This window comes from Oncorhynchus gorbuscha, linkage group LG02 (genome assembly GCF_021184085.1).
Source record: "Oncorhynchus gorbuscha isolate QuinsamMale2020 ecotype Even-year linkage group LG02, OgorEven_v1.0, whole genome shotgun sequence".
In the NCBI taxonomy this organism is placed as follows: domain Eukaryota; kingdom Metazoa; phylum Chordata; class Actinopteri; order Salmoniformes; family Salmonidae; genus Oncorhynchus; species Oncorhynchus gorbuscha.
Window position 1 is genome coordinate 33,606,724 of NC_060174.1, and position 26,273 is coordinate 33,632,996.

The 26,273-nt window shown below is 43.5% G+C and overlaps 1 protein-coding gene across 2 annotated transcripts; it reads right to left on the reverse strand.

Annotated features, from left to right (window-relative positions):
* Window positions 1–28: 28 nt before the first annotated feature.
* Window positions 29–8,435, reverse strand: LOC124001231 (zinc finger protein 710-like). Of its 2 annotated transcripts, none has more exons than XM_046307880.1 (5): window positions 8,302–8,435; window positions 4,446–5,948; window positions 3,041–3,232; window positions 2,780–2,954; window positions 29–2,308 (listed from the first exon to the last, which is right to left on the reverse strand). In XM_046307880.1, exons 1-5 carry the CDS (start codon window positions 8,344–8,346, stop codon window positions 2,145–2,147), a joined length of 2,079 nt encoding a protein of 692 aa, XP_046163836.1. In that variant the 5' UTR covers window positions 8,347–8,435; the 3' UTR covers window positions 29–2,144. The 2 variants fall into 2 exon arrangements, with proteins under 2 accessions (XP_046163836.1, XP_046163827.1); XM_046307871.1 differs by having other exon boundaries at window positions 4,416–5,948.
* Between the last annotated feature and the right edge of the window lie 17,838 nt (window positions 8,436–26,273).

A 26,273-nucleotide genomic window follows, 5' to 3' on the forward strand; every position in this document is an offset into this window, starting at 1 on the left:
TAATCTTGTAAGATAAAGTGCACACTGATTTTAAAGTTTTAAAATAAATTTATTATTTTACAGTATTGTCTGGTACACATTTTAAAATTTCTATCAACAGCATATTTCCACACCAATGTGTAACACAGAAAGCCATTCAAGTTCCAGATCTTGTTTTTTTTCTCCATTTGTTTCATCACTAGAGGTGTTTGTTATCCCCCACAAAAATGAGCATTTTGTATATTAAGCACACTATATCAACATTGTGTATGGATACCATAATGGTGTTACAACAAATGGCTGCTTTAGACAAGAGGCCATGTCTGTGGCAAATCTACACGATAGTCACAAACTGAACCTTCCCTCTACTCAGACTGGCAGGTACTACAACAGCCCTATGCCTTTGAGACTGCATCACTGCAATATTGTATACTACATCTCTTAATGTACGTAGGCCTATGTATGCAGCAAATGTGTACAATTCAAAATAAACCTTGCATCTATATATATATACCTAGTTTGCAGGTGGTTTTAAAGCGAAGCACAGGGGGAAACTATATAGGGAGTCATTTTCTGCTCGGTCTGTGGCCCTGTCACATGTTGGGAGGTTGTTGTTCATCACTTTAGACCAGTGTGTAGCATGATGGATGGCACAGTCCTGGAGACACAAGGGCACTTTATTTCTGTCTAAAGTTTTTTTAGGACAGATCCTGTTGCGATTCACCCATCAAAACCACAATGAGTATGCAGGGGCTGTGTTTGCGTTTGAGAAATGTTGCAGTCTGTTCCATGAAGGCTTGCATGGGGCATGAATTGTGAAGGATCCTAAGAAAACTGCACTAGTGTCTTCTCAGTGGTAATCGTTTGGAAAAATCTACTGGGGGGAGCATGAAGACTAAAAAGTAATTGCATGAAGTCTGCTATTGGGGGACGTGAAATCAAATGTCCCAGCTCTACAAAGCGGAGAGTGGGTGCCACTAGACTGCTATTGCCCTCAGCTGTAGGCTTTGGCAATGTGGTCCAACATTGGTCAGATTCTTTGGCACATGGTGGCTACATCAGAAGGTCAATTTGAACATATTTGATTTGGCTTTTAGCTCACTTAAAGATGTGGGCTGCATCAGTACAATTATTTAACTTGGGATCAATAACAAAATGTCTGCCAATGCAGACACTTCAAATCAAGCTCGTAACATGGGGCCATAAAGTGATGACGTGCAGAACCAGCCAACTCGAGGAGTCTGAATGACACTGGCCGAATGATTCTTTCTGCACATTTCAAATACAACAGAATATGAAATGAGCATCCTATGTTATCTAAACCTAGAACTATAATTGAAACTACTCACAGTATAAAAGTAAAACAGAGAAGTAAATAAAAATAAAATTTGGTTGGCTAAACATCATGAGAACTGCTTGAATGTTATCAGCTTTGGTAAGTGACGTGAACAGAGGACACATTTACTTGACTGGCTTGTATGCATTGTTATATATGTTAATAAAAGCAATAATACTCAGCTGTATTCTAATTTACCCACACAGACTTACTGGGGGATGGCTCTGAATGAGTAAGTGCATTTTACCATTACATTTTAGTCATTTAGCAGACACTCTTGTCCAGAGAGATTTACAGTAGTGAGTGACTTACAGTAGTGAGTGATTACATTTTCGTACTGGTCCGCCGTGGAAATTGATCCCACAATCCTGGTGTTGCAAATACCGTACGCAACCAACTGAGCCACGTCGGTACCATATGGGTGTTTCCCTACAAAGTGTGCTTACAGAGTTAGGCCACCTCTGGGGATGTATGTTGAGTATGTCTCTCCCAGAGGTTTGGATGATGGTTTATTTTCAGATATGACCCCTTTTTCCTGTGAACACTACATTTATCAATCACAATGTTGTGGCAGCTAGAGCTGAAGTCACATTTCAGCACAAAACAAACAGACCGATGAGAAATCTACAATCCCAAATGACCTGTCTCTTTCTCCCAATGAATGCCGGAGCGAGAGAACAGATTCCAGTGTATACGAATGGGCAGACTCCACCACTTTATATCATGCCCTTACAGTGAGTAAAAGCTCATCACATTGCTGTCAGCTGCTAGTGGCACTAACTTCCTTTATTAGTTTACATTTCTACTCAATATGGGGTCTTTTAATCATTCATGCAGTTTTGTAGCGCCCTGCACTCTTGGTGTAGCTGCTATAATACTCAATTTCAGACAGTTTAGCGATGTCTGGTGTGTTGTTACTGGCCAGGTTCTCTCGTTCACTGAATTCAAAGTTGTCTTCGTCATAGTCCTCCTGGTTCTCTATGTCAGGGGGGGCTGAGGAAGGAAATACACAGACACACACATGAGTCCATCCTGTCGACACACACACACACACACGAACATACGAGCCCATCCTGTCTACACAACCACACACCCCCACACACACAGCTACTCCCAGCCTCATAGAGGACAGTACAGTGCTCCCCTGCCTCCCTATCCCTCTCTACCGATAGAGACCGGCATGTCTAGTCCAAGCACTTCTATATTTGTGAAACACAGAGGGAGGGGAGTGGCAGAGAAGCACCAAAACACTTGTCAGTAGATTACATACATGCTGAGTTAAAGTGCATTAAGGGCAGACTGACTAAAAACACAATGAAACACAGAGCCCACTGAAATGTCTAGTGTATAAACATTCTGTAGCAAGAAACAAAAATCACATAACTGAATTAGCTAATTCAAGATCAAATCATAAATAACAAGGTACATAACTGAAGAATAGTATCAATGAATATTGTTAGTCACCTTGTCCGTCTGGTGAAGCGTCCAGGATGCCGTGTTTGACCTTCATGTGTCGGCTCAGATTGCCCTTCAGGTTGAACTTGCTGGAGCAGTAAGGACACTTGAAGGGCTTGCTGCCAGCATGGAGGTGCATGTGGCCCAGGAGATTGTACATTCTGTTGAAAGATTTGCCACACACCTAGAACACAAGAGAACAACACTCAATCTCAACACTCTAGAAGCAGTGGTACTCAACCCATGCTGTCTATAGAGAACTCTTCTGACCTTGCATTTGAAAGGCTTGACAGGCAGGTGGACGATCATGTGTGTTTTGAGGGTCTGTTTCTGGACAAAGGTCTTGAAGCAGACGTGACACTGGAAGGGCCTGATGCTGGCGTGGATCAGCATGTGCCTCTTGAGGTTAGCAGAGAGGGTGAACTCCCGGGCACACACATCACATTTGAATTCCTTCATACTCTGGGAAAACAAAGAGGATTGGCTCTTTAATTAATTTGGTTGAATAAAGTTGGGTTTATTGTTGATAAACAGCAAGTTACGGTTTGAACAGCAAGTTACACGTTGAAATTAACACTAAGATTGGTGGTTGTTATAGTCATTTATCGAGACAATCAAGCTTTCACACAAAAACACACAGACATCATAGGTCAAGAGGTGTAACTGCTGTAGGGTAGATGTGAAATCCTTGCATAATGGCAGCAACTTGATACATACACGTTAGCACCACCAAGTGTTGGTTCTCTAAGCTCGTGATACTCTCACAATATGGAAAGGTGCATGATTAGTATTGAAAAGCATGTTAAAACATTAACATGAATGTTTGGATACACCTACATTTTGATGGACGCTAAAAAATACATCTAATTGTTTGTGACAATATCTGTAAGCCAATATTTAATGAAATGCCCTGTCAATGTGACACTACAATTTATCCGACTGAGGCTCTACGCCTAGGATGAATCAGTGTAGAGATCAGAGCAGTGGAGGCTGCTGAGGGGAGGATGGCTCATAATAATGGATGGAACGAAGCTAATGGAATGGCATCAAACCTTGTGTTTGATGTATTTGATACCATTCCACCTATTCCACTCCAGTCATTACCACGAGCCCGTCCTCCCTAATTAAGGTGCCACCAACCTCCTGTGGATCAAAGCATAGAATGTAGCATCAGGCATGAAGGGTGGTATGTGTTTGTATGACAACACACAGCACAAAGCACATGCTGGATTAGGTCAGACCAAACATAACAAACCAAGCATTTTGAAGGCTATGTTTACATTGCAACTGGTTCAGGCAATAGGAATAACAGCCTTTAGGTATTTTGATATACCTCTAAGTTCACCTAACCCTGTCTGTCTCTGCCTGTTAATTAATTCAAGTTACTGGGAATTCATAGATACAGCTCAGAGAGTGTTGTTCAGTGAGCAGCATGCTATGGATGTTTTCTCAGAGTTTATCGCATCAATCAAGAAATGTGTGATTCATAAGAAGCGGAGATCTTGATGACCTTCTAGAGCTGGTGTGACCCCTGGGTGACCCTGTGAGAGCCTGGACTACCCTGATACTCTGAGCTGGAGTTAGAACAGGGGTTGGTACAGAATAATGTAATATATGGAATATCAAGTCAGTGGGGTTTTAGTACCTGGTCGGCGAGGGTCTGTGGTGTCAGTACCTTGTGAGTGAGGGAATGCTGCTTGAGGTGATGGATCTGGACAAACTCCATTCCACACTCTGGGCAGACGTAGGGCCTTACGTTCTGATGCTTCATGAGGTGGTTCTGCAGCTGGCTGCGGTAGGCAAAGGACTTGTTGCACTCAGTGCACTGGTAGGTGGTGGGGCCCTGGTGACTGGTCTGGTGGCGCTTCAGGTAGGCGTGGGTGGGGAACTCCATGGCACACTGGGAACACACATGGCAGTGACCGTTTTCGTGTTTGTTCTCGTGGGACCGGAGCTCGCTGGGGTAGGCGAAGCCTCGGCCGCAGAAGCGGCAGCTGTAGGGCTTGACGTCCGAGTGCTGCAGCATGTGCCTCTTCAGGTGGCTGGTCTGGGTGAAGGCCTTCTTACACACGGTGCACTTGTGTGGCCGGGTGCCCTGGTGGGTGAGCAGGTGGGTCTGGAGGTGGCTGGGCTGCTTGAACAGCTTGCCGCAGTGCAGGCACTCATGGGGCTTAATGCCGTTGTGGCCCAGGATGTGGGTGACCAGGTTGTACTTGGAGGTATAAGACTTCTCACACATGCGGCACTTCCATCTCTTCAGGCCCTCTCCCACATCCACACAGTAGGACTCATCTATCTGGACGTTGACGTCCAGCCGGTCGATCTGCATGTGCCTGGCTATCCCCTCAGCATCTGCAGCCCACAACATTCCCTGGCTGCCCTCGTCATAGTCCCCCACGGCCATGTCAGCAGACTCATAGGCCACCTCGCTGGACTCAAAGTAGCGGTTCATAACGGGACTGGGACTGTGTCCCCTGTCTCCTCCAGTCTTGAGGTTCAACACTCCTTCTTCCTCCTCAGCTACCTCCTCTTCTTGTCCTTCTCCTCCTCCCTCCCTCCTCTCCTCTGGCCCCTGCTCTGGCCGTACTTCTGTCTGAGTCTGACTGGACGTCTCTCTCACACACACAGCACAGTTACCACAGCTCTGCTCCTCCTTCAGAAGCCGTCTGTGAGTGGCTGGCTCATCTGTCTTGCCTGGGCTGCTACGGCTCTTTGCCATGTGGATGCAGGACGGAGGGGTGTCAGACTCTCCCCGCTCCCCTTTGACCTGAGTCTGTATGTTGGGGACTCTGTGAGGGGGCTCCCCTGGCGCTCCTCCTTCACTCCTGGGTCTCCTGGTCCTCCCTCTGGGCCCGGGGCGCCTCCTCTCACTGCTGTGGGGCTCAGAATCCCCTACAGGCTCAGCCAGGTAGTCCCCGTTGGCCCCAATCAGTTGGTCAGCGTACTCATACTCCATGCCCTCTGGAGTAGGAGGGGTCCTGCCATACTCCCTGGGCTCGCCCATGTAGAAGCCATTGGGGGCGATGGTGGCTCCAAAGATCTCATTCTGGGAGATAAGGCCCAGGACAGCAGCCTGGGCCAGTGACAGCACCACCACGGGTTCTGTCTGTGTTCCTGCATCCACCTGACCCTCCACCACCTTGGGGTAGCACCGCACCAGACGGCCACTCTCCTCCTCCTAACAGAGAACACACACACAGCACTGATCAGGTCAGCACACAGCAGCAGACCACACCACACAAAGACATGTATTCAACATTGTGAGATTGCTTTATAATATACTACCGTTATATAAGCCACATATTGCTTAAGTACAAGGACTGACAGTCAGATCTCTCTAAGTGATATGTATTCCTAAGAAATCAATGGTAGGTGGGTGTGGTGGGAATAATGATTGATAGTTCATACGATCCCTGAAGTGGTCTGACACATTTGTTTTTTATGCAACTCCCTCCCAACTCCCAACTCCCTTGCTAGAGACAGTCAGCTGCATTCTGACAACGTCTTGGTTCTTTGCTCTGAATCCATCAGAGAACTAGATGGAGGAGATAAGGCAGATCGGTACTCGAGCCCCGTTTCCTTCCTTGACAGCCTTTAAAATCATAAGGAACACAAATGGGATGCAGGCCCACCAGGAAGTGGACTTCCGTGACCTGTCCACAGAGCTTCCTGTGGAGTCCAGAGTGGCCCTGACCAGGCTGACCATACTGGGTTCATCATCACTGGGCTGGAGGCTGGGGCTATCTATCAGTCCCATTCGTGAGGAGCAAGCCTAGCCGTCTGCCTTGCACTGCTAATAGTAGGCAGTAGGCTAACACCAAACACATGGTCTCCTCTCACAGTTCACCTCCACTGCCACAAGGCTTCCGTTACAAGGTGGTAGAAGACATACTCAGTTATAACCATGACAGAAATATGATCGCGGGGAGAACAGATTAAGTATACAATACTTATACATAAGAGTATTGTTATGGTATACACCAAAAACAGCATTATGGTCTACAAATGATTGTGTTTGCCCTCTAGATGATTGAAAAGGCAAAACAGAGTGGAACTAGAAGAACGCTAAATGCTGGCACAACCAAGCTCCAGCTCCCTAACAAATGACAGGTCCCTAGTGTACCCCAATACTTTCAGGTAATTTCCTTCAAACCTGGTGTAATGATGGAAAAATACATGAGATAGACCCTAGCCTCTTCATACAGCTTAGTCTAGGACCCTCAAACTCAACTCTGGAACTCGTAGCCAGTTCCACTGCATTTTTTCATTGTTCCCCTCCAATCAGGAAATGATTTAGATCTAGGACACCAGGTGGGTGCAATTAATTATGAGGTCAAATAGAAAACCAGCAGGCTCCGGACTTCGTAAGGTAAGAGTTGAGTACCCCTGGTCTAGGACATACACTACAACAGATTACGAGCTGCTATCTTTCATAATACAATACTGAGGAAAGAGACAGAGAGGGGATGGAGACAGAAAAAAGGAGGAAGAGAAAGGAGGGAAAAGTGAGGGGGGGTAGACCTGGATGCCCTGGTAACCACATCATTTATAATTACTCCTTTTAAAGTAGTCAGACAGAGACAGACTTTGTGTTTGTGAGAGGAACACAGAGAGTGAGGTGTGTATATCTCTCTCTCTCTGTGTGTGTGTGTGTGTGTGTGTGTGTGTGTGTGTGTGTGTGTGTGTGTGTGTGTGTGTGTGTGTGTGTGTGTGTGTGTGTGTGTGTGTGTGTGTGTGTGTGTGTGTGTGTGTGTGTGTGTGTGTGTGTGTGTGTGTGTGTGTGTGTGTGTGTGTGTGTGTGTGTGTGTGTGTGTGAGAGAGAAAGTAGGAGAGGGAGGAAAAGAAAGAGAAAGCGAGATGTGGGCAGGGGAGGAGTGGAGGGAGAGGGAGCGAAATGAGATGCAGAGGCTGAAAGATAAAGAAAGGGGGGGAGGGGAAGGGAGAGATTGAGTGAGCATGTGAGAGAGATGGGGAGAGGGAGAGAAAGGAAAAGGAGAGGGAGGGGTGTGGGAGGAGTGAGAGAGACAGAGAGAGACAGGGTGAGTGGTGAGTGAGTGAGTGAGTGAGTGAGTGAGTGAGTGAGTGAGTGAGTGAGTGAGTGAGAGAAAGGAGGGGAGGTAGAGAGGGGGAAGGAAGGAGAAAAGCACGACAAAATGAAAGGCAGGCTAAATGAAAGACAAAAAGATGACAGAGAAACAGAAAGGCAAGATAGTAATTGCAAGTCTATACTTATACATTTAAAGTTCTATGTGAAAGAAGGTTTAAGACAAATATCAAACAATCAGAACAATATGAAGCTTAGCAGCTTAGCAGAGGTGTGACAGAGACAGAGAGGAGAGAATAGTTAGTAGTCTAGTCTGGTGGTCTACTCTTAGCTGTAAAATATGTTCTTCCTGCAGCACTGTATGAATATAGAAAAGTAATCTCCTTTGACTTAGAGAGAGACAGTGTAACCACCTTCTAAATCAACATACAACATCCCCACTGAACTAGTATTGTAATCACGGTCTCAGTTTAGGCTAACAACTCACCACATTGTTCCTGGTGTGATGTTTGAGGTGTTTCAGGGATCTCATCCTTCAGGAGAACTGAGTGGAGTAAAAAAAAATCAGGCTCCTATTTATATCTGTGGGAGAGTGGGGCGGTCCCACGACTCATCCTCCTCCTACTGTTGCTGTTATCAGAACTGACTGTGCCTGCCCCCCCCCTCCACACACACACACACACACACACACACACACACACACACACACACACACACACACACACACACACACACACACACACACACACACACACACACACACACACACACACACACACACACACACACACACACACACACTTACATACACACACCATTTCTTTCTCTCTCCCTCCCTCTCTCCCTCCCAGCTCACTTCTCTTTATCACTCTCCCCCTCTCCTTTTTCTTTATCTTCCTAGTCTCTTTCTCTCTCTCTTTCACTCACACAGACACACCGACAAACACACGCACATACAGCGCACACATTTTATCTCTCTTTCTCACACACACAATTCAGCATGACCCTCCAACAGACATTTGTCTTTAAGGCACACAGAAACCCAAGCCTATCTTCTCTTTATCACACTCATACTTTGCATTTCCTTTAGCAAGCCTAATCAAACACACAAACAATTATAACATCTAATCGGTAGTTCCTCTGTGCGTGCGCACGTACACACACAGACATACATATTCACACACATGCACACACATACAGTATAGGTGGATGTGTCTCTGTCAGTGGCTAACTGTCAAATAAGATATGCTAACATTTTAACTTTCCAGAGAACATGTATATTTCTGTATTTATTTATTACATTTAATTAATTAAACGCGAGACAGTTTGAAATGTACCATGTCTGAGATTCAGTAGAAAAATGAGTGACAAAAGAAAGAGAAGGAGAAAGAAAGGAGAGAAAAGCAGTCAGGAAAGAGAGGGAGGGAGTGAGACAGACGTGGGGGAGAGAGAATAAGGAAGAAAGAGGGAGAGGGAGGGGGAGTGAGGCAGAGAGGAGGGAGGGGGGGGTGAGAGAGACAGAGACAGAAAGAAAAAGAGAGAGAGGAAAGAGAGATGGGGGAGGGGAGGGAAGAACAGAATGCAGCAAAAAAGGAGGAAGAAGGGAAAGGAGAGACAGGGAGAGCAAAAGCATAAGAAAGGATGTGGTAAAAGAAAGAGAAAAGAAGGAAAGAAAGAAAAGAAAGAAAGAAAGAAAGAAAGAAAGAAAGAAAGAAAGAAAGAAAGAAAGAAAGAAAAGAAAAGAAAAGAAAAGAAAAGAAAAGAGGAGGGAGGAGTGCTCTAGAGGGGGTGGGGATGGGGAAGAGAGATAAAGAGAGGGAGGGCTGAAAGAACATGCAGTGAAAGAGGGAGAAGGGGAAGGGAGGGCTAGAGGAAAGAAGGAGAGGGAAAAAGAGAACAAAAAAGGGGGTATGGTGGAGTGTGAAAATAAAAAGAAGAGTCCATCAGCAAGAGAGAGAGAGGGGGAGTGCAGAATGAAGGAGAGAGGGGTGAGAGCGAGGGGAAGGGAGAGAGAGGAGAGGAAGATAGAGGGAGCGAGCGAGGGAGGGAGGGAGAGAGTGAGGAAAAGGAAAAACAGCAAGGGAAGACATTAACTATTGAACTTCCAGATTTCTTTCAGGCTGTGTTCAGAAAGAGTGCGGCAAAGTCTCTGTGGGCTGGGCACTGGGTGTGTGTGTGGGAAGGCAGTCAGTGGTCGAGCTGATCTTGATAATGAGACAGGTACGCTATTATAAACCATGTTTCTCTTTAATTCAGAAACAACTGATCAATATCCCTGACAGGGGGCTACTATCACAACACACACACCGACACACAGACACACAGTCTACAGTAAATGAGCACATGCTAATCCTGATTGTATGGAGGCAGGCTGTGCATAATATTCTCCACTAAATAACAGGAAAGGGCAAACCTTGAAAACCTTGATAAATAATCAGTGGTTGGGAGTGCTGAGAATGAGAGAGAGATAGAGAGAGGAAGGGAGAAGGAGATACAGAGATAGGGAGTGAGAGCGAGGGAAGGAGGGGGAGAGAGAGATTGAGTGAGGGTGTGATTGAGGGGGAGAGATAGCAGGAAGTCAAGAGAGAAAATAGGAGAGAAAATAGAAGGAGAGCAGGGGAAGAAACAAAGAGATAAGAGGCTGAAAGACAAAGAAACCACATGGAAGAAACAACAAGGGACACGTACATAAAACAACACAGAACTAGCCTATGGGGAAAATGAAAAAGACGACAAAAGTTTTGGGAAGGAACACACAATCTCTGTTCCAGGTCCGCATCTTTACAACACCAGAACACCAGAAAAAGTTGATAGTTACGTACCTCAATATTATTTTGGACAATATTATATCGATACTTTGACTAAAAGTATCGATTTGTACTTGGAGTATCGAGGTAGCATTAGCTAAGTAGTGTTAGATAGTACTAGTTAGCTGTACCAAAACTCTGGTATTTCTCATCTTAAAGCTTGTTCTCCACTTTATTTCTAACTAGTGAGCCAACATGTTTTCAGTACTTTTATTTCGGTTACTGATCAAAACTTGTCTTCTAATGCTCTCTCTTGTCTCTGCAGCAGACATAATGAGCAATAATATTATGTTTGTAACACCAAATCGCAATAAAATTGCTCTATCGAATTGTAGTAAAACAGAATCGTGAGAATCGCAATACATATCGTATCGGCGCGTAAGTATGGTGATAATATCATATTGTGAGGTCGCTGTCAGTTCCCAGCTCTATCCAATTGCCCATTTGCCGGTAAATATGGGGCTGCTGTTGGAAACCAGCACTAATATGATTGAGAGAGAGAGAAACACAATGAATAATGAGAGCCTGCTCATGTCACTCCTCTCTGTGTTTCCACAGGTTTCCACATGCATCTTATACTGAGAGAAACAGAGGGAAGTGAGCCATGGCCCAGCTCTCACTAGTGTATCTACTAACACTCAACTGGGGTTTCCACTGTGTGTGTGTGTGTGTGTGTGTGTGTGTGTGTGTGTGTGTGTGTGTGTGTGTGTGTGTGTGTGTGTGTGTGTGTGTGTGTGTGTGTGTGTGTGTGTGTGTGTGTGTGTGTGTGTGTGTGTGTGTGTGTGTGTGTGTGTGTGTGTGTGTGTGTGTGTGTGTGTGTGTGTGTGTGTGTGTGTGTGTGTGCGAGCGCTTCTGTGAACAGGGACAGGCGCACACTGACATCAACACACATTTTCAGGTCCCTCCACCACCCTACAGCTCTGAAACAACACACTTGACATGGGTGTCTGTGTAAGTTACTGTAAAAATGTTCCTTTAAATTTCCTCACAGACTGGTTCTTTACATCTGTAATAAGAACCATAATATAGCCAACAGTATCATATCTCAGTGATACAATTTATTCTGGGAGAGAGAGAGAGACTCAGCTACCAGGGGTCAGGATGGACTTCTAGTGATGAGTAATTATTATGTGAGGCACATGCAGAAACACCCACACACTCTTCAGTCTTAGGTTAGTCCTTCTCCATACATTGAGTATACCAAACATTAGGAACAACTTCTTAATATTGAGTTGCATCCCCCCTGCCCTTTTGCCCTTTTACCTACATTTGTCTCTCATGTTCTGCAAGGTGTCGACTGCGAGAGTGAGTGAAGAGGGAGGGAGAGAGAGGGATAGAGAGGAAGAACCTAATAAGACCAGCAAGGGAAACGAATAGAATGGGGAGCACAGGGACGAGACATGATCAAATCCACAGGGATGCTGGCCTGCTTTCCACAGGGATGCTGGCCCATGTTGACTCCAGTGCTTCCCACAGTTGTGTCATGTTTGCTGGTTGTCCTTTGGGTGTTGAACCATTCTTGATACGCACAGCAAAATGTTGAGTGTGAAAAATCCAGCAGCGTTGCAGTTCTTGACACAAACCGGTGCACCTGGCACCTACTATCATATCCGGTTCAAAGCCTCAGGTGAGGTATAGAAAGTGTGTTTGTCGACCCGTCATTCCAGTAAACCCCATTACATTTTCTACATGGGAAACAATGTGAAAAAACTTCAAAGGAAATAACTTCCCTCTCTGGTTTTGAACCTGGACTTGTGATCAGTCCTATGGGCTAATGTTGTTTGGGGTCAAGTGGGCTCCCATCTCAGACCTGTATCAGGAAGCAGCCAGAACCAGAGTCAGAGCCACACAAACCTCACCTCTGCATGACACACTGATATAATAGTGTGCCTCAAGCATGATTAGCTGACGTAATTAAGCTTTTTCCAAAAAAACACAGCAGGCTTTTTCATAAGCACAGACAATTGCACAGCTTGAATGTGAGTGTCACAGATGGAATATTGCAATGGGTAAAAAAGCTGCCTCACCCTGCCTGCATCTCTCCAACTGTCTTCTTAACCTGGACACAGGGCTAGACTAAACATAGTAAACAAAATCCATATGATATGTTACGATTGGTATGGTATGTATTCATTTATGGATGTTCATCATCCATTTCGTATGATATGTTACGGATTCCAATTTGTATGATATGCTACGAATTGCAATTTGTTGTGTTTGTTGTGGCTAACATGAGCTAGGTAAGGGGTTAAGTCAGGGCTTAAGGTCAAATCAAATTATTTGTCACATGCTTGCTTACAAGCCCTTAACAAACAATGCAGTTTTAAGAAAAATACGTGTTAAGTAAAAAATAGATAAGTAAAAAAAAAAATTAAAGGTAGCAAATAATTAAAGACGAGAAGTAAAATAACAATAGCGAGGCAATATACAGGGGATACTGGTACAGAGTCAATGTGCAGGGGCACCAGTTAGTCGAAGTAATTGAGGTAATACAGTGCCTTACGAAAGTATTCGGCCCCCTTGAACTTTGCGACCTTTTGCCACATTTCAGGCTTCAAACATAAAGATATAAAACTGTATTTATTTTGTGAAGAATCAACAACAAGTGGGACACAATCATGAAGTGGAACGACATTTATTGGATATTTCAAACTTTTTTAACAAATCAAAAACTGAAAATTGGGCGTGCAAAATTATTCAGCCCCCTTAAGTTAATACTTTGTAGCGCCACCTTTTGCTGCGATTACAGCTGTAAGTCGCTTGGGGTATGTCTATCAGTTTTGCACATCGAGAGACTGAAATCTTTTCCCATTCCTCCTTGCAAAACAGCTCGAGCTCAGTGAGGTTGGATGGAGAGCATTTGTGAACAGCAGTTTTCAGTTCTTTCCACAGATTCTCGATTGGATTCAGGTCTGGACTTTGACTTGGCCATTCTAACACCTGGATATGTTTATTTTTTAACCATTCCATTGTAGATTTTGCTTTATGTTTTGGATCATTGTCTTGTTGGAAGACAAATCTCCGTCCCAGTCTCAGGTCTTTTGCAGACTCCATCAGGTTTTCTTCCAGAATGGTCCTGTATTTGGCTCCATCCATCTTCCCATCAATTTTAACCATCTTCCCTGTCACTGCTGAAGAAAAGCAGGCCCAAACCATGATGCTGCCACCACCATGTTTGACAGTGGGGATGGTGTGTTCAGGGTGATGAGCTGTGTTGCTTTTACGCCAAACATAACGTTTTACATTGTTGCCAAAAAGTTCAATTTTGGTTTCATCTGACCAGAACACCTTCTTCCACATGTTTGGTGTGTCTCCCAGGTGGCTTGTGGCAAACTTTAAACTACACTTTTTCTGGATATCTTTAAGAAATGGCTTTCTTCTTGCCACTCTTCCATAAAGGCCAGATTTGTGCAATATACAACTGATTGTTGTCTTATGGACAGAGTTTCCCACCTCAGCTGTAGATCTCTGCAGTTCATCCAGAGTGATCATGGGCCTCTTGGCTGCATCTCTGATCAGTTTTCTCCTTGTATGAGCTGAAAGTTTAGAGGGACGACCAGGTCTTGGTAGATTTGCAGTGGTCTGATACTCCTTCCATTTCAATATTATCACTTGCACAGTGCTCCTTGGGATGTTTAAAGCTTGGGAAATCTTTTTGTATCCAAATCCGGCTTTAAACTTCTTCACAACAGTATCTCGGACCTGCCTGGTATGTTCCTTGTTCTTCAAGATGCTCTCTGCGCTTTTAACGGACCTCTGAGACTATCACAGTGCAGGTGCATTTATAAGGAGACTTGATTACACACAGGTGGATTGTATTTATCATCATTAGTCATTTAGGTCAACATTGGATCATTCAGAGATCCTCACTGAACTTCTGGAGAGAGTTTGCTGCACTGAAAGTAAAGGGGCTGAATAATTTTGCACGCCCAATTTTTCAGTTTTTGATTTGTTAAAAAACTTTGAAATATCCAATAAATGTTGTTCCACTTCATGATTGTGTCCCACTTGTTGTTGATTCTTCACAAAAAAATACATTTTTATATCTCTATGTTTGAAGCCTGAAATGTGGCAAAAGGTCGCAAAGTTCAACGGGGCCGAATACTTTTGCAAGGCACTGTATGTACATGTGGGTAGAGTTAAAGTGACTATAATAAACCGAGAATAGCAGCAGCATAAAAGAGGGGTGGGAGAGGGCAATGCAAATAGTCAGGGTAGCCATTTAATTAGCTATTCAGGAGTCTTATGGCTTGGGGGTGGAAGCTGTTGAGAAGCATTTTGGACCTAGACTTGGCACTCCAGTAACGCTTGCTGTGCGGGAGCAGAGAGAACAGTCTATGACTAGGGTGGCTGGGGTATTTGACCATTTTTAGGGCCTTCCTCTGACACCGCCTGGTATATAGGTCCTGGATGACAGGAAGCTTGGCCCCAGAGAGGTACTGGGCCGTACGCACTACCCTCTGTAGTGTCTTGCGGTCGGAGGTCGAGCAGTTACCATACTAGGCAGTGATGCAACCAGTCAGGATGCTCTCTGGTGCAGCTGTCAAACTTTCTGAGGATCTGAGGACTCATCGCCAAATCTTTTCAGTCTCCTGAGGGGGAATAGGTTTTGTCGTGCCCTCTTCACTACTGTCTTGGTGTGCTTGGACCATGATAGTTTGTTGGTGATGTGGACACCAAGGAACTTGAAGCTCTCAACCTGCTCCTCCACAGCCCTATTGATGAGAATGGGGGCATGCTCGGTCCTCCTTTTCCTGTAGTCCACATTCATCTCCTTTGTCTTGATCACGTTGAGGGATAGATTGTTGTCCTTGCACCACCCGGCCAGGTCTCTGACCTGACCTCCCTATAGGCTGTCAATCGTTTTCGGTGATCAGGCCTACCACTGTTGTGTCATCTGCAAACTTAATGATGGTGTTGGAGTCGTGCCTGACCATGTAGTCATGAGTGAACAGTGAGTACAGGAGGGGACTGAGCACGCACCCCTGAGGGGCCCCCGTATTGAAGATCATCGTGGTGGATGTGTTGTTGCCTACCCTTACCACCTGGGGAAGGCCCGTCAGGAAGTCCAGGATCCAGTTGCAGAGGGAGGTGTTTAGACCCAGGGTCCTTAGCTTAGACATGAGCTTTGAGGGCACTATGGTGTTGAACACTGAGCTGTAGTCAATGAATAGCATTCTTACATAGGTGTTCCTTTTGTCCAGGTGGGAAAGGTCAGTGTGGAGTGCAATAGAGATTGCATCATCTGTGGATCTGTTGGGGAGATATGCAAATTGGAGTGGGTCTAAGGTTTCTGGGAAAATGGTGTTGATGTGGGCCATGACCAGCCTTTCAAAGTACTTCATGGCTACAGACGTGAGTGCTACGAGTTGGTAGACATTTAGGCAGGTTACCTTAGTGTTTTTGGGAACAGGGACTATGGGGGTCTGCTTGAAACATGTTGGTATTACAGATTCAGACAGGGAGAGGTTGAAAATGTCAGTGAAGACACTTGCCAGTTGGTCAGCGCATGCTCAGAGTAAAAGTCCTGGTAATCCGTCTGCCCCTGCGGCCTTGTGAATGTTGACCTGTTTAATGGTCTAACTCACATCGGCTTAGGAGAGCGTGATCATACAGTCGTCCAGAACAGCTGATGCTCTCATGCATATTTTATCATGCATGTTACTTGCCTCGAAGCGAGCATAGAAGTTATTTAGCTTGTCTGGTAGGCTCGTGTCACTGGGTAGCTTGCGGCTGTGCTTCCCTTTGTAGTCTGTAATGGTTTGCAAGCCCTGCTACATCCCACGAGCATTGGAGCCGGTGTGGTACGATTTGATCTTATGGTTATGGTTAGGATTAAAGGGTTTAGGGGTTAGGTGCAAAGTAGCTAAAAAGTATACTGGACAAAAATATAAGCGCAACATGTAAAGCATTGGTCCAATGTTTCATGAGCTGAAATAAAAGATTAGTTTATATCCCTATTAGTGAGTATTTCTCCTTTGCCAAGATAATCCATCCACCTGACAGGTGTGCTATATCAAGAAGCTGATTAAACAGCATGATCATTACACATGTGCATCTTTTGCTGGGGACAATAAAATGACACTCTAAAATGTGTAGTTCTGTCACGCAACACAATGCCACAGATGTCTCACGTTTTGAGGGAGTGTGCAATAGCCATATTGACTGCAGGAATGTCCACCAGAGCTGTTGCCAGAGATTAATTTATCTATCATAAGCCGCATCCAATGTCATTTTAGAGAATTAGGCAGTACGTCCATCCGGCCTCACAACAACTGACCATGTGTAATCATGCCAAACCAGGACCTCCACATCTGTCTTCTTCATCTGCGGGATCGTCTGAGACCTGCCACCCGGACAGCTGATGAAACTGTGGGTTTGCACAATTAAATAATTTCTGCATAAACTGTCTGAAACCGTCTCAGGGAAGCTCATCTGCATGCTCATCGTCCTCACCAGGGTCATGACCTGACTTCATTTCGGCTTCGTAACCGACTTCATTGGGCAAATGCTCACCTTCGATGGCCACTGGCACACTGGAGAAGTGTGTTCTTCACATATTAATCCTGGTTTCAACTGTACTGGGCAGATGGCAGGCAGCGTGTATGGTGTCGTGTGGGCGAGCAGTTTGCTGATGTCAACATCGTGAACAGAGTGCCCCATGGTGGTGGTGGGGTTATGTTGTGGGCATGCATAAACTATGGACAATGAACACAATTGCATTTTATCAATGGCAATTTGATTGCACAGAGATACCGTGATGAGATCCTGAGGCCCATCGTCGTGCCATTCATCCGCCACCATCACCTCATGTTTCAGTATGCTAGTTGGCGTGCTGGCATAATTTTTATCGATATACAGTACCAGTCAAAAGTTTGGATACAAGGGTTATTCTTTATTTGCAATATTCTCTACATGGTTGTGAAGACATCAAGACTATGAAATAACACATATGTAATCATGTAGTAACCAAAAAATGTCCAACTCATCCCAAACCATCCCAACTGGTGATTGTGGAAGCCATGCAATCTGATGCAGCACTCTATCATTCTCCTTCTTGATAAAATAGCCCTTAGACAGCCTGGAGGTGTGTTGGGTCATTGTCCAGTTGAAAACCCAAATTCTAGTCCCACTAAGCGCAAACAAGATGGGATGGCATATCACTGCAGAATGCTGTAGTAGCCATGCTGGTTAAGTGTGCCACGAATTCTAAATAAATCACAGACAGTGTCACCAGCAAAGCACCCCCACACTATCACACCTCCTCCTCCATGCTTCACGGTGGGAACAACACATGCAGAGATCATCCATTCACCTACTCTGCGTCTCACAAAGACACTGCAGTTGGAACCAAAAATCTCAAATTTGAACTCATCAGACCAAAGGACAGATTTATACTGGTCTAATGTCTTTTGCTCATATTTCTTGGCCCAAGCAAGTCTCTTCTTATTATTGGTGTCCTTTAGTAGTGGATTCTTTGCATCAATTCGACCATGAAGGCCTGATTCATGCAGTTGATGTTGAGATGTGTCTGTTACTTGAACTCTATAAAGCATTTATTTGGGCTGCAATTTCTGAGGCTGGTAACTCCAATTAACTTATCCTCTGCAGCAGAGGTAATTCTGAGTCTTCCTTTCCTGTGGCGGTCCTCATGAGAGACAGTTTCATCATAGCACGTTTTTAGTTTTTTGCACCTGCACTTGAAGAAACTTTCAAAGTTCTTGAAAATGTCCATATTGACTGATTTTCATGTCTTAATGTAATGATGTACTGTCATTTCTTCTTGCTTATTTGAGTTGTTCTTGCTATTATATGGACTATCTTCTGTATACCCCCCTACCTTGTCACAACACAACTGATTGGCTCAAACGCATTAAGAAGGAAATAAATTCTACAAATGAACTTTTAAGAAGGCACACCTGTTAATTGAAATGCATTCCAGGTGACTACCTCATGGAGCTTGTTGAGAGAATACCAAGAGTCTGCAAAGCTGTCATCAAGGCAAAGGGTGGCTACTTTGAAAAATCTCAATTATAAAATGTATTTTGATTTGTTTTACACTTTTTTGAATAGAACATGATTCCATATGTGTTATTTCATAGTTTTGATGTCTTCACTATTATTCTATAATGTAGAAAATAGTAAAAATGAAGAAAAGCCCTGAAATGAGTCAGTGTGTCCAAACTTTTTACTGGTACTGTATACAATGGAATGTTGGGCTAGTTTTCAGGCCTTTTGGGTGGGTTTTGAGTGGTCATTCGCCTAGAAATGTTATCTAGACCTGGCAACCCTGCCCGCTGGAATATACTCGCTGACGACCAGAAGATTCTAGACTCCTGATGAATGAAGATTCCACCAGAGAAAAGGACAGAAAAGTGCTTGAAAATAGTTATGTTGAATATTTTGGATAAATTAAACCACTACAACTTCCTCCTCACCTGAAGCTTCCATTCCATGTTGAGGGATAGTTTTGAACAAGATTTTATTGAGTTTGTGAGACCTAGAATTTGGTGAATGTAACGGCTCTCTTCTATGTCCTCCTCTGATGAAGAGGTAAGGTAGAATAAGAATCGGACCAAAATGCAGCGTGGTGGTTACTCATGTTCTTTAATGAAACTGAATGATACATGAAATAACTATAAATATTACAAAACAACAAACGGAACGTGAAAACCTGTACAGCCTGTCTGCTGAAAAACTAACACAGTGACAGGAACAATCACCCACGAAAACACTCACAGAATATGGCTGCCTAAATATGGTTCCCAATCAGAGACAACGAGAATCACCTGACTCTGATTGAGAACCGCCTCAGGCAGCCATAGACTACGTCGACGGCCCACAATAACCCATGTCACACCCTGGCCTGACCAAATAATTAAAGAAAACACAAAATAATAAGACCAAGGCGTGACAGCGAACTACAATGTTGCAAAATGTTCTAGCTCTGTTAGTCGCTAATCTAGTTAGCATGCTAACTGCTCCATTCACTTAAAATTGAGCATTGCTCTTTGCTAGGCTTTAAAGCTAAATGCAATTTTTTATTATTTTAAAAGTTCACTATGCAGATATTGCTCTGCCTTTTCTGGTTACTAAAATTATAATAGTTTGTCTAATTTCAGTTTGTGACAAAAGAAGCAAGTAACATCTAAACCGCTGTGAAATATCTTTTCAATAACCAGAAATATTGTATTTTCAGCTGTTTGAAACTAGTGTACAAAACCAAAATTATAAGACGCAAAAAGTAAACTGAAGAAGGAGAAGCATAGAAATTGAGCACATAGAACATATCTACCACTTGTTAGACATGCTTTCAATGAGAATGACAGATCTATAACGTACATTTACATGTGAAATTGGTCAGATCACGCAAAAACTTATATATTGCAGCTTTAACTGTAAAATAGCTCTTGAATTTGAACTGTATTTACTTTCCCCTCATGCCTTATGTTTTGATAATTAATTTAAGTTGAACTAGATGCACTGTTGTTTGTTTTATTGCACTTTTAGCCCTTACTTAATTTACTCAATGAAAAAGCCTGTTCATGCCACATTGTTGGATATTTTTTTCCCCTGTCTGTGTCCTCGTGTACTGCACGCTGCCACCTCGTGATGGTCTGAGTGCATGTAAAGTGCATGTACCATTGAACGATTGGTGAGAAAAGCAATTTTACTTGATTTCATGTTGAAATAATGTTTATTTTGAACCAAAGCTAATTGAATGAATGTAATTTGTTATACTTGAACTTTACTATATTGTAATTCTGTTGATGTCTATCTCTTTTGGCCTTATGCGGATACTTTTTTCCTTGGAAATGACGTTGAGCCCTTTATTTGCCGCACTTACACTACATGACCAAAAGTACGTGGACACCTGCTCGTCGAACATCTCATTCCAAAATCATGGGCATTAATATGAAGTTGGTCCCCCCTTTGCTGCTATAACATCCTCCACTCTTCTGGGAAGGCTTTCCAATAATTGTTGGAACAATGCTGCGGGGAACTGCTTCCATTCAGTCACAAAAGCATTAGTGAGGTCGGGCATTGGTGTTGGGTGATTACGCCTGACTTGTAGTCGGTATTCCAATTCATCCTTAAGGTGCTCAATGGGGTTGAGGTCAGGGCTATGTGCAGGCCAGTTAAGTTCTTCCACACCGATCTCAACAAACCATTTCTGTATGGACCTCGCTTTGTGCATGGGGCCATTATTATGCTGAAACAGGAAAGAGCCTTCCCCAAACTGTTGCCACAAAATTGGAAGCACAGAATCATCTATAGTGTACTCATCTACTGTAGCGTTAAGATTTCCCTTCACAGGAACTAAGGGGCCTAGCCCGAACCATGAAAAACAGCTCCAGACCATTACTTCTCCTCCAAACTTTACAGTTGGCACTATGCATTTGGGCAGGCGGCATTCTCCACTGCTCCAGAGTCCAGTGGCAGAAACAGGATGCATGGGTTTCCATGGCAAGCTTTACACTACTCCAGGAGATGCTTGGCATTGCGCATAGTGATCTTAGACTTGTGTGCGGCTGCTCAGCCATGGAAACACATTTCATGAAGCTCCCAACGAACAGTTCTTGTGCTGACATTGCTTCCAGAAGAAGTTTGGAACTCAGTATTGACTAAGGACAGGCGATTTCTACATGCTACACGCTTCAGCATTCGGCTGTCCCGTTCTGTGAGCTTGTGTGGCCTACCATTTTGTGGCTAAGCCGTTGTATCTCCTAGACGTTTCAACTTACAGTTGACCGGGGCAGCTCTAGTAGCGCAAACATTTTCGAACTGACTTGTTGGAAAGGTGGCATCCTATGACGGTACCACCTTGAAAGTCTCTGAGCTCTTCAGTATGGCCATTCTACTTCAAATGTGTGTCTATGGAGATTGCATGGCTGTGTGCTTGATTTTATACACCTTTCAGCAATAGCTGAAATAGCTGTATCCACTTATTTGAAGGGGTGTCCACATACTTTTGTTTATATAGTGTACTGGTAGGAGGAAACTATTCCCACTCATTGCTCTGCACATTTCTATTGTACTCACGTTGGTTTCACTGTGGGTTATTTACTAACGTGGTGGGATTGTTTTATTATTGAATGGGTGAATTGACTGTATTTAACTATAGATTTCTGAAACAGATTTTGTATTGCTACATTGTATTTCTATCAGGTTTAGATTTAAAGGGTACACCCAATAGATTATAATTACTCTGTTAGATTATAATGACCTAGAAATACTATTGACTGCCAAAACGTTGGTGTTCAAAACAAGATTATTATGAGTTTTTTTCTTACCCATTGTCATTTCATGGTTATTACAATTTTCTGTCGTAACTGTATTAATTTGAGCGCTTTGTATATTGATTGATCATATTACCTTATTTCTATTTCTATTTTAATACAAGCCTGCATTATCTTTTACACTTTACAACTGTCCCCCAGCCTTATTATTTACCCATTCTGCTCCAGCTGAGAACCTTGACTGGTCCAACCCTTGAATGTGGTTGAATGGTGTGCATAGCAGTACTAGACATCACAGGTGCTAAATAACCCTACCAAACATATCATACTCATTTGAGAGTTTACTTTGTTTTGTCTAATCTATGAGACCAGCCTGCTCTGCTATCAGGTGAACCCTGATAGGAAACGACACATGGACAGGTGAGCACCCAACACGGCACTCAGTCCTCGTCTGAGTACATACTATGCAGTAACTTTAAGTGTCAGATATGCATGATCTCAAAGCGTATTCAGACAAAGTTGGCCTGTAGGTGACTCACACAGACAACGCTTACTCAAGCAAACAAACAAGTATTTGCAGCAAATGCAGCATTAGTGATTTATCAATACTGATTTCTGAAAATTTTTTTTTTTACACTGTTAGATTCTTCTAACAAATCAGTCTCACAGAGGCAGAGAGACAGGATGCAGAGATGGGCAGAGCCAAAATCGTAAATAAAAGATTACTCTCCTCATTCAGCACAGGGCTACTAAATGGAAGGACAGAATATTAGGAATGAAATAGCTCTGCTAAGAGACAACATTAGAGAAAGGAGTGTGAGGAGAGCTGTAAAAAAAAAAGACTGAATAGAAAGAAGAAAAGACAGAGTTGAGGGAGGAGAGGAGAAGAACATTCAGCAAGGAGGATATAAAAGGAACAGAGAGGGGGGCGAGGGAGTGAGACAGAGAGCTATGGAAGGAAAGAGAGAAAGAGTAGAGAGAGCATAAGAGAGTGAGAGAAAGAGGGGGGCATGGGAGAGAGACAGAGAGCTATGGAAGGAAAGAGAGAAAGAGTAGAGAGAGCATAAGAGAGTGAGAGAAAGAGGGGGCATGGGAGAGAGACAGAGAGCTATGGAAGGAAAGAGAGAAAGAGTAGAGAGTGAGAGAAAGAGGGGGCATGGGAGAGAGAGAGCAGGAGTGGAGAGAGATTGAGAGGAGAGAGATATCAAGAGAGGGGGGGGAGTGGAGGGAGGGGGAGTGAGTGAGTGAGAAACAGAGACAGAGGACGAGAGAGAAAGACAGAGAAGAGAAAAACAGAGAGGGGGAAGGGAGATAAAGAGAGCCACAAGAGACTAAAAAACAACAATAAAAAGCCTCTGTCTGCCTGTAACTCTCTCTTTCTATATATATATATACAAATATGAATATTACTATATAAATATCTCTATCTCTTTATACATTTATGATGGAGGTAGAAGACGGCAGTTCAGCATATAGCCTAGACCTCAAATGATTTGAATCAATAACTAAATGTAAAGTGGCACCATGGAGGAAGGAGCCATATATTTTCATATAATTTATAGCCTACATCTTCATATCAATACAAGGTTTGTGATAGATCTACCCAGATATCTCATCCCAAGGACATTGAACCTCAGACTCACACCATGCAGAATGTGTAAAGGTATCTCTCAACTGAGGTATAGTCTCATCAAGTTTTATCCAGTCATTGTGTGGACAGGCCCTGACACTTTGCACACTGGAGCTGGAGTAAGGCCATTCTCCTACATTACTCCCATGTCTCAAGATTTACTCAAGGTGAGGCCCATGATGAGCCAGTGAAGCCTATTAACACTAGAGGTCTCTGGAGTGCCTGGTGTTGGGAAGAGCCCACCTCATTCACATGGACTCATAAACAGACTGCAGGACAGAGCTGATGTTGTCCCTCTATGGTCCTCCTTACTCTTCTGTATTATTCCTTCACCTCCTGGAAACAAATTTCAGTCCGAATTACTTTTCCTTCGTCCAAGTTTCATTCTTTTAAATCAAAACCCTTTGTCTATCTCTTCTTTTGTACCTTCCTCCTGTTTCCATGGTTACCCCTCTGCTCTGTACACTATCTATCTCTTCCTCCGTTTCCCTCTCTGTCTCTCTCACTCTGTTCTTATCTTTCTCATTTTGCTTTCATCTCTGCCTCCCTTCCTCCTGCTTTATCCCACACCCTCCTCTCTCCGGCTTTTATCTCTTTTCACTTTCATCTGTCTTTCACCTTTCTCTCCCCTTCAAGCCTGCCATTCCATCATGCTGGTTTTTGGTTCTTAGTTATGGAGAGAAAGTTTTATCGGTTTCCCTGTCAATTCTGCATTTTTAATCATTTCCAATTTATACAACTCACTTTCCATTGCCATCATGTTTTTCTATGCTGTCAATTATTGTCCAAGAAAGAATGAGTGACTGTAAGATAGACACCAAATGTGCTTAGTTACTACTCTTTTACCATCATCAAAAAAATCTAGATATGACTGGTAGATTTTAAATGATTTATTCTGAGTAACAATCATAGACTGAGGTTGCGTTATCCACCTTCTTACTGTAGCTTAATAAACATATGTTACGAAACAAATAACTGTTTACTCATTCATGTTGTCTGTATTGGCAGTTAGGTGGAGTGCAGTCCCAGATAATAGTAATTACTTTATTTATATAGCACTTTTCAATACAAGTAACAAAGAGGTTCATATCATAAAATAATACAATTTCAAAAACTAAGAAAGAAACTAAGACAAGAGGAAGGGGAATGAAAAAATATTAAAATCATACAGTACATTGAAATCATACATTAATTAAAAGCATCTTTAAAAAAGTGTGTCTTCAGCAGGGATTTAAAAAGAGGCAATGAATCTGCAAGCCTGATCTCCTCTGGAAGACAATTCGAAAGTCTAGGGGCCCTAATGACAAATGCCTGGTCTCTTTTCCTTTTCAACCTAGACTTTGGAATGGTCAACAGTGCCCTGCCAGGGTACAGTATCTCTGACTGCATCCTGGCTTGTAGTGAGGTAAAATATATGTGATTTATGATGCCTAGCCTAAAATGTTATTCATACATTTTTTAAATATATTCTAAAAGTGACTGGTAGCCAGTGTGAAGAAGCTAAATAGGTGTGATTTGGTTATAATTTTCTGGTGCCTGTTAAAAGCCGAGCTGCAGCATTTTGAACTAACTGTAGACAATGGAGTGATTTCTGACTGAGACATGTACAGTGCATTCGGAAAGTATTCAGACAATTTCACTTTTTCCACATTTTGTTACGTTACAGCCTTATTTTCAAATGGATTACATTTTTTTCATCAATCTACACACAATACCCTATAATGACAAAGCGAAAACAGGTTTTTAGAAATATTTGCAAATGTATTAAAAATGAAAGCAGACATATCTTATGTACATGAGTATTCAGACCCTTTGCTATAAGACTCGAAATTGAGTTCAGGTGCATCCGGTTTCCATTGATCAAATTGATTGCAGTCCACCAGTGGTAAATTTAATTGTTTGTCGAGGCACAGATTTGGGGAAGGGTATCAAAAATGTCTGCCGCATTGAAGGTCCCCAAGAACACAGTGGCTCCATCATTCTTAAATGGAAGAAGTTTGGAACCACCAAACTGAGATATCGGGGGAGAAGGGCCTTGGTCAGGGAGGTGACCAAGAACTTGATGGTCACTCTGACAGAGTTCTAAAGTTCCTCTGTGGAGATGGGAGAACCTTCCAGAAGGACAACCATCTCTGCAGCACTCCACCAATCAGGCCTTATGGTAGAGTGGCAAAACGGAAGTCACTCCTCAGTAAAAGGCACATGCCCGCCAGCTTGGAGTTTCCCAAAAGGCACCTTATTAAGACAAGATTCTCTGGTCTGATGAAACCAAGATTTAACTCTTTGGCCTGAATGCCTAGCGTCACATCTGTAGGAAACCTGGCACCATCCCTACAGTGAAACATGGTGGTGGCAGCATCATGCTGTGGGGATGTTTTTCAGTGGCAGGGACTGGGAGACAAGTGAGGATCGAGAGAAATATGAACGGAGCAAAGTACAGAGAGATCCTTGAAACCAGCTACAGAGCGCTCAGGACCTGAGACTGTGGGCGAAGGTTCACCTTCTATCAGGACAATGACCCTAAGCACACAGCCAAGACAACGCAGGAGTGGCTTCGGGACAAGTCTCTGAATGTTCTTGAGTAGCCCAGCTAAAGCCCGGACTTGAACCTGATCAAACATCTCTGGAGAGACCTGAACATAGCTATGCAACAATGCTCCCCATCCAACCTGACAGAGCTTGAGAGGATCTGTAGCGAAGAATGGGTGAAATACAGGTGTGCCAAGCTTGTAGCATCATACCCACGACGATTCGCGGCTGTAATCGCTGCCAAAGGTGCGTC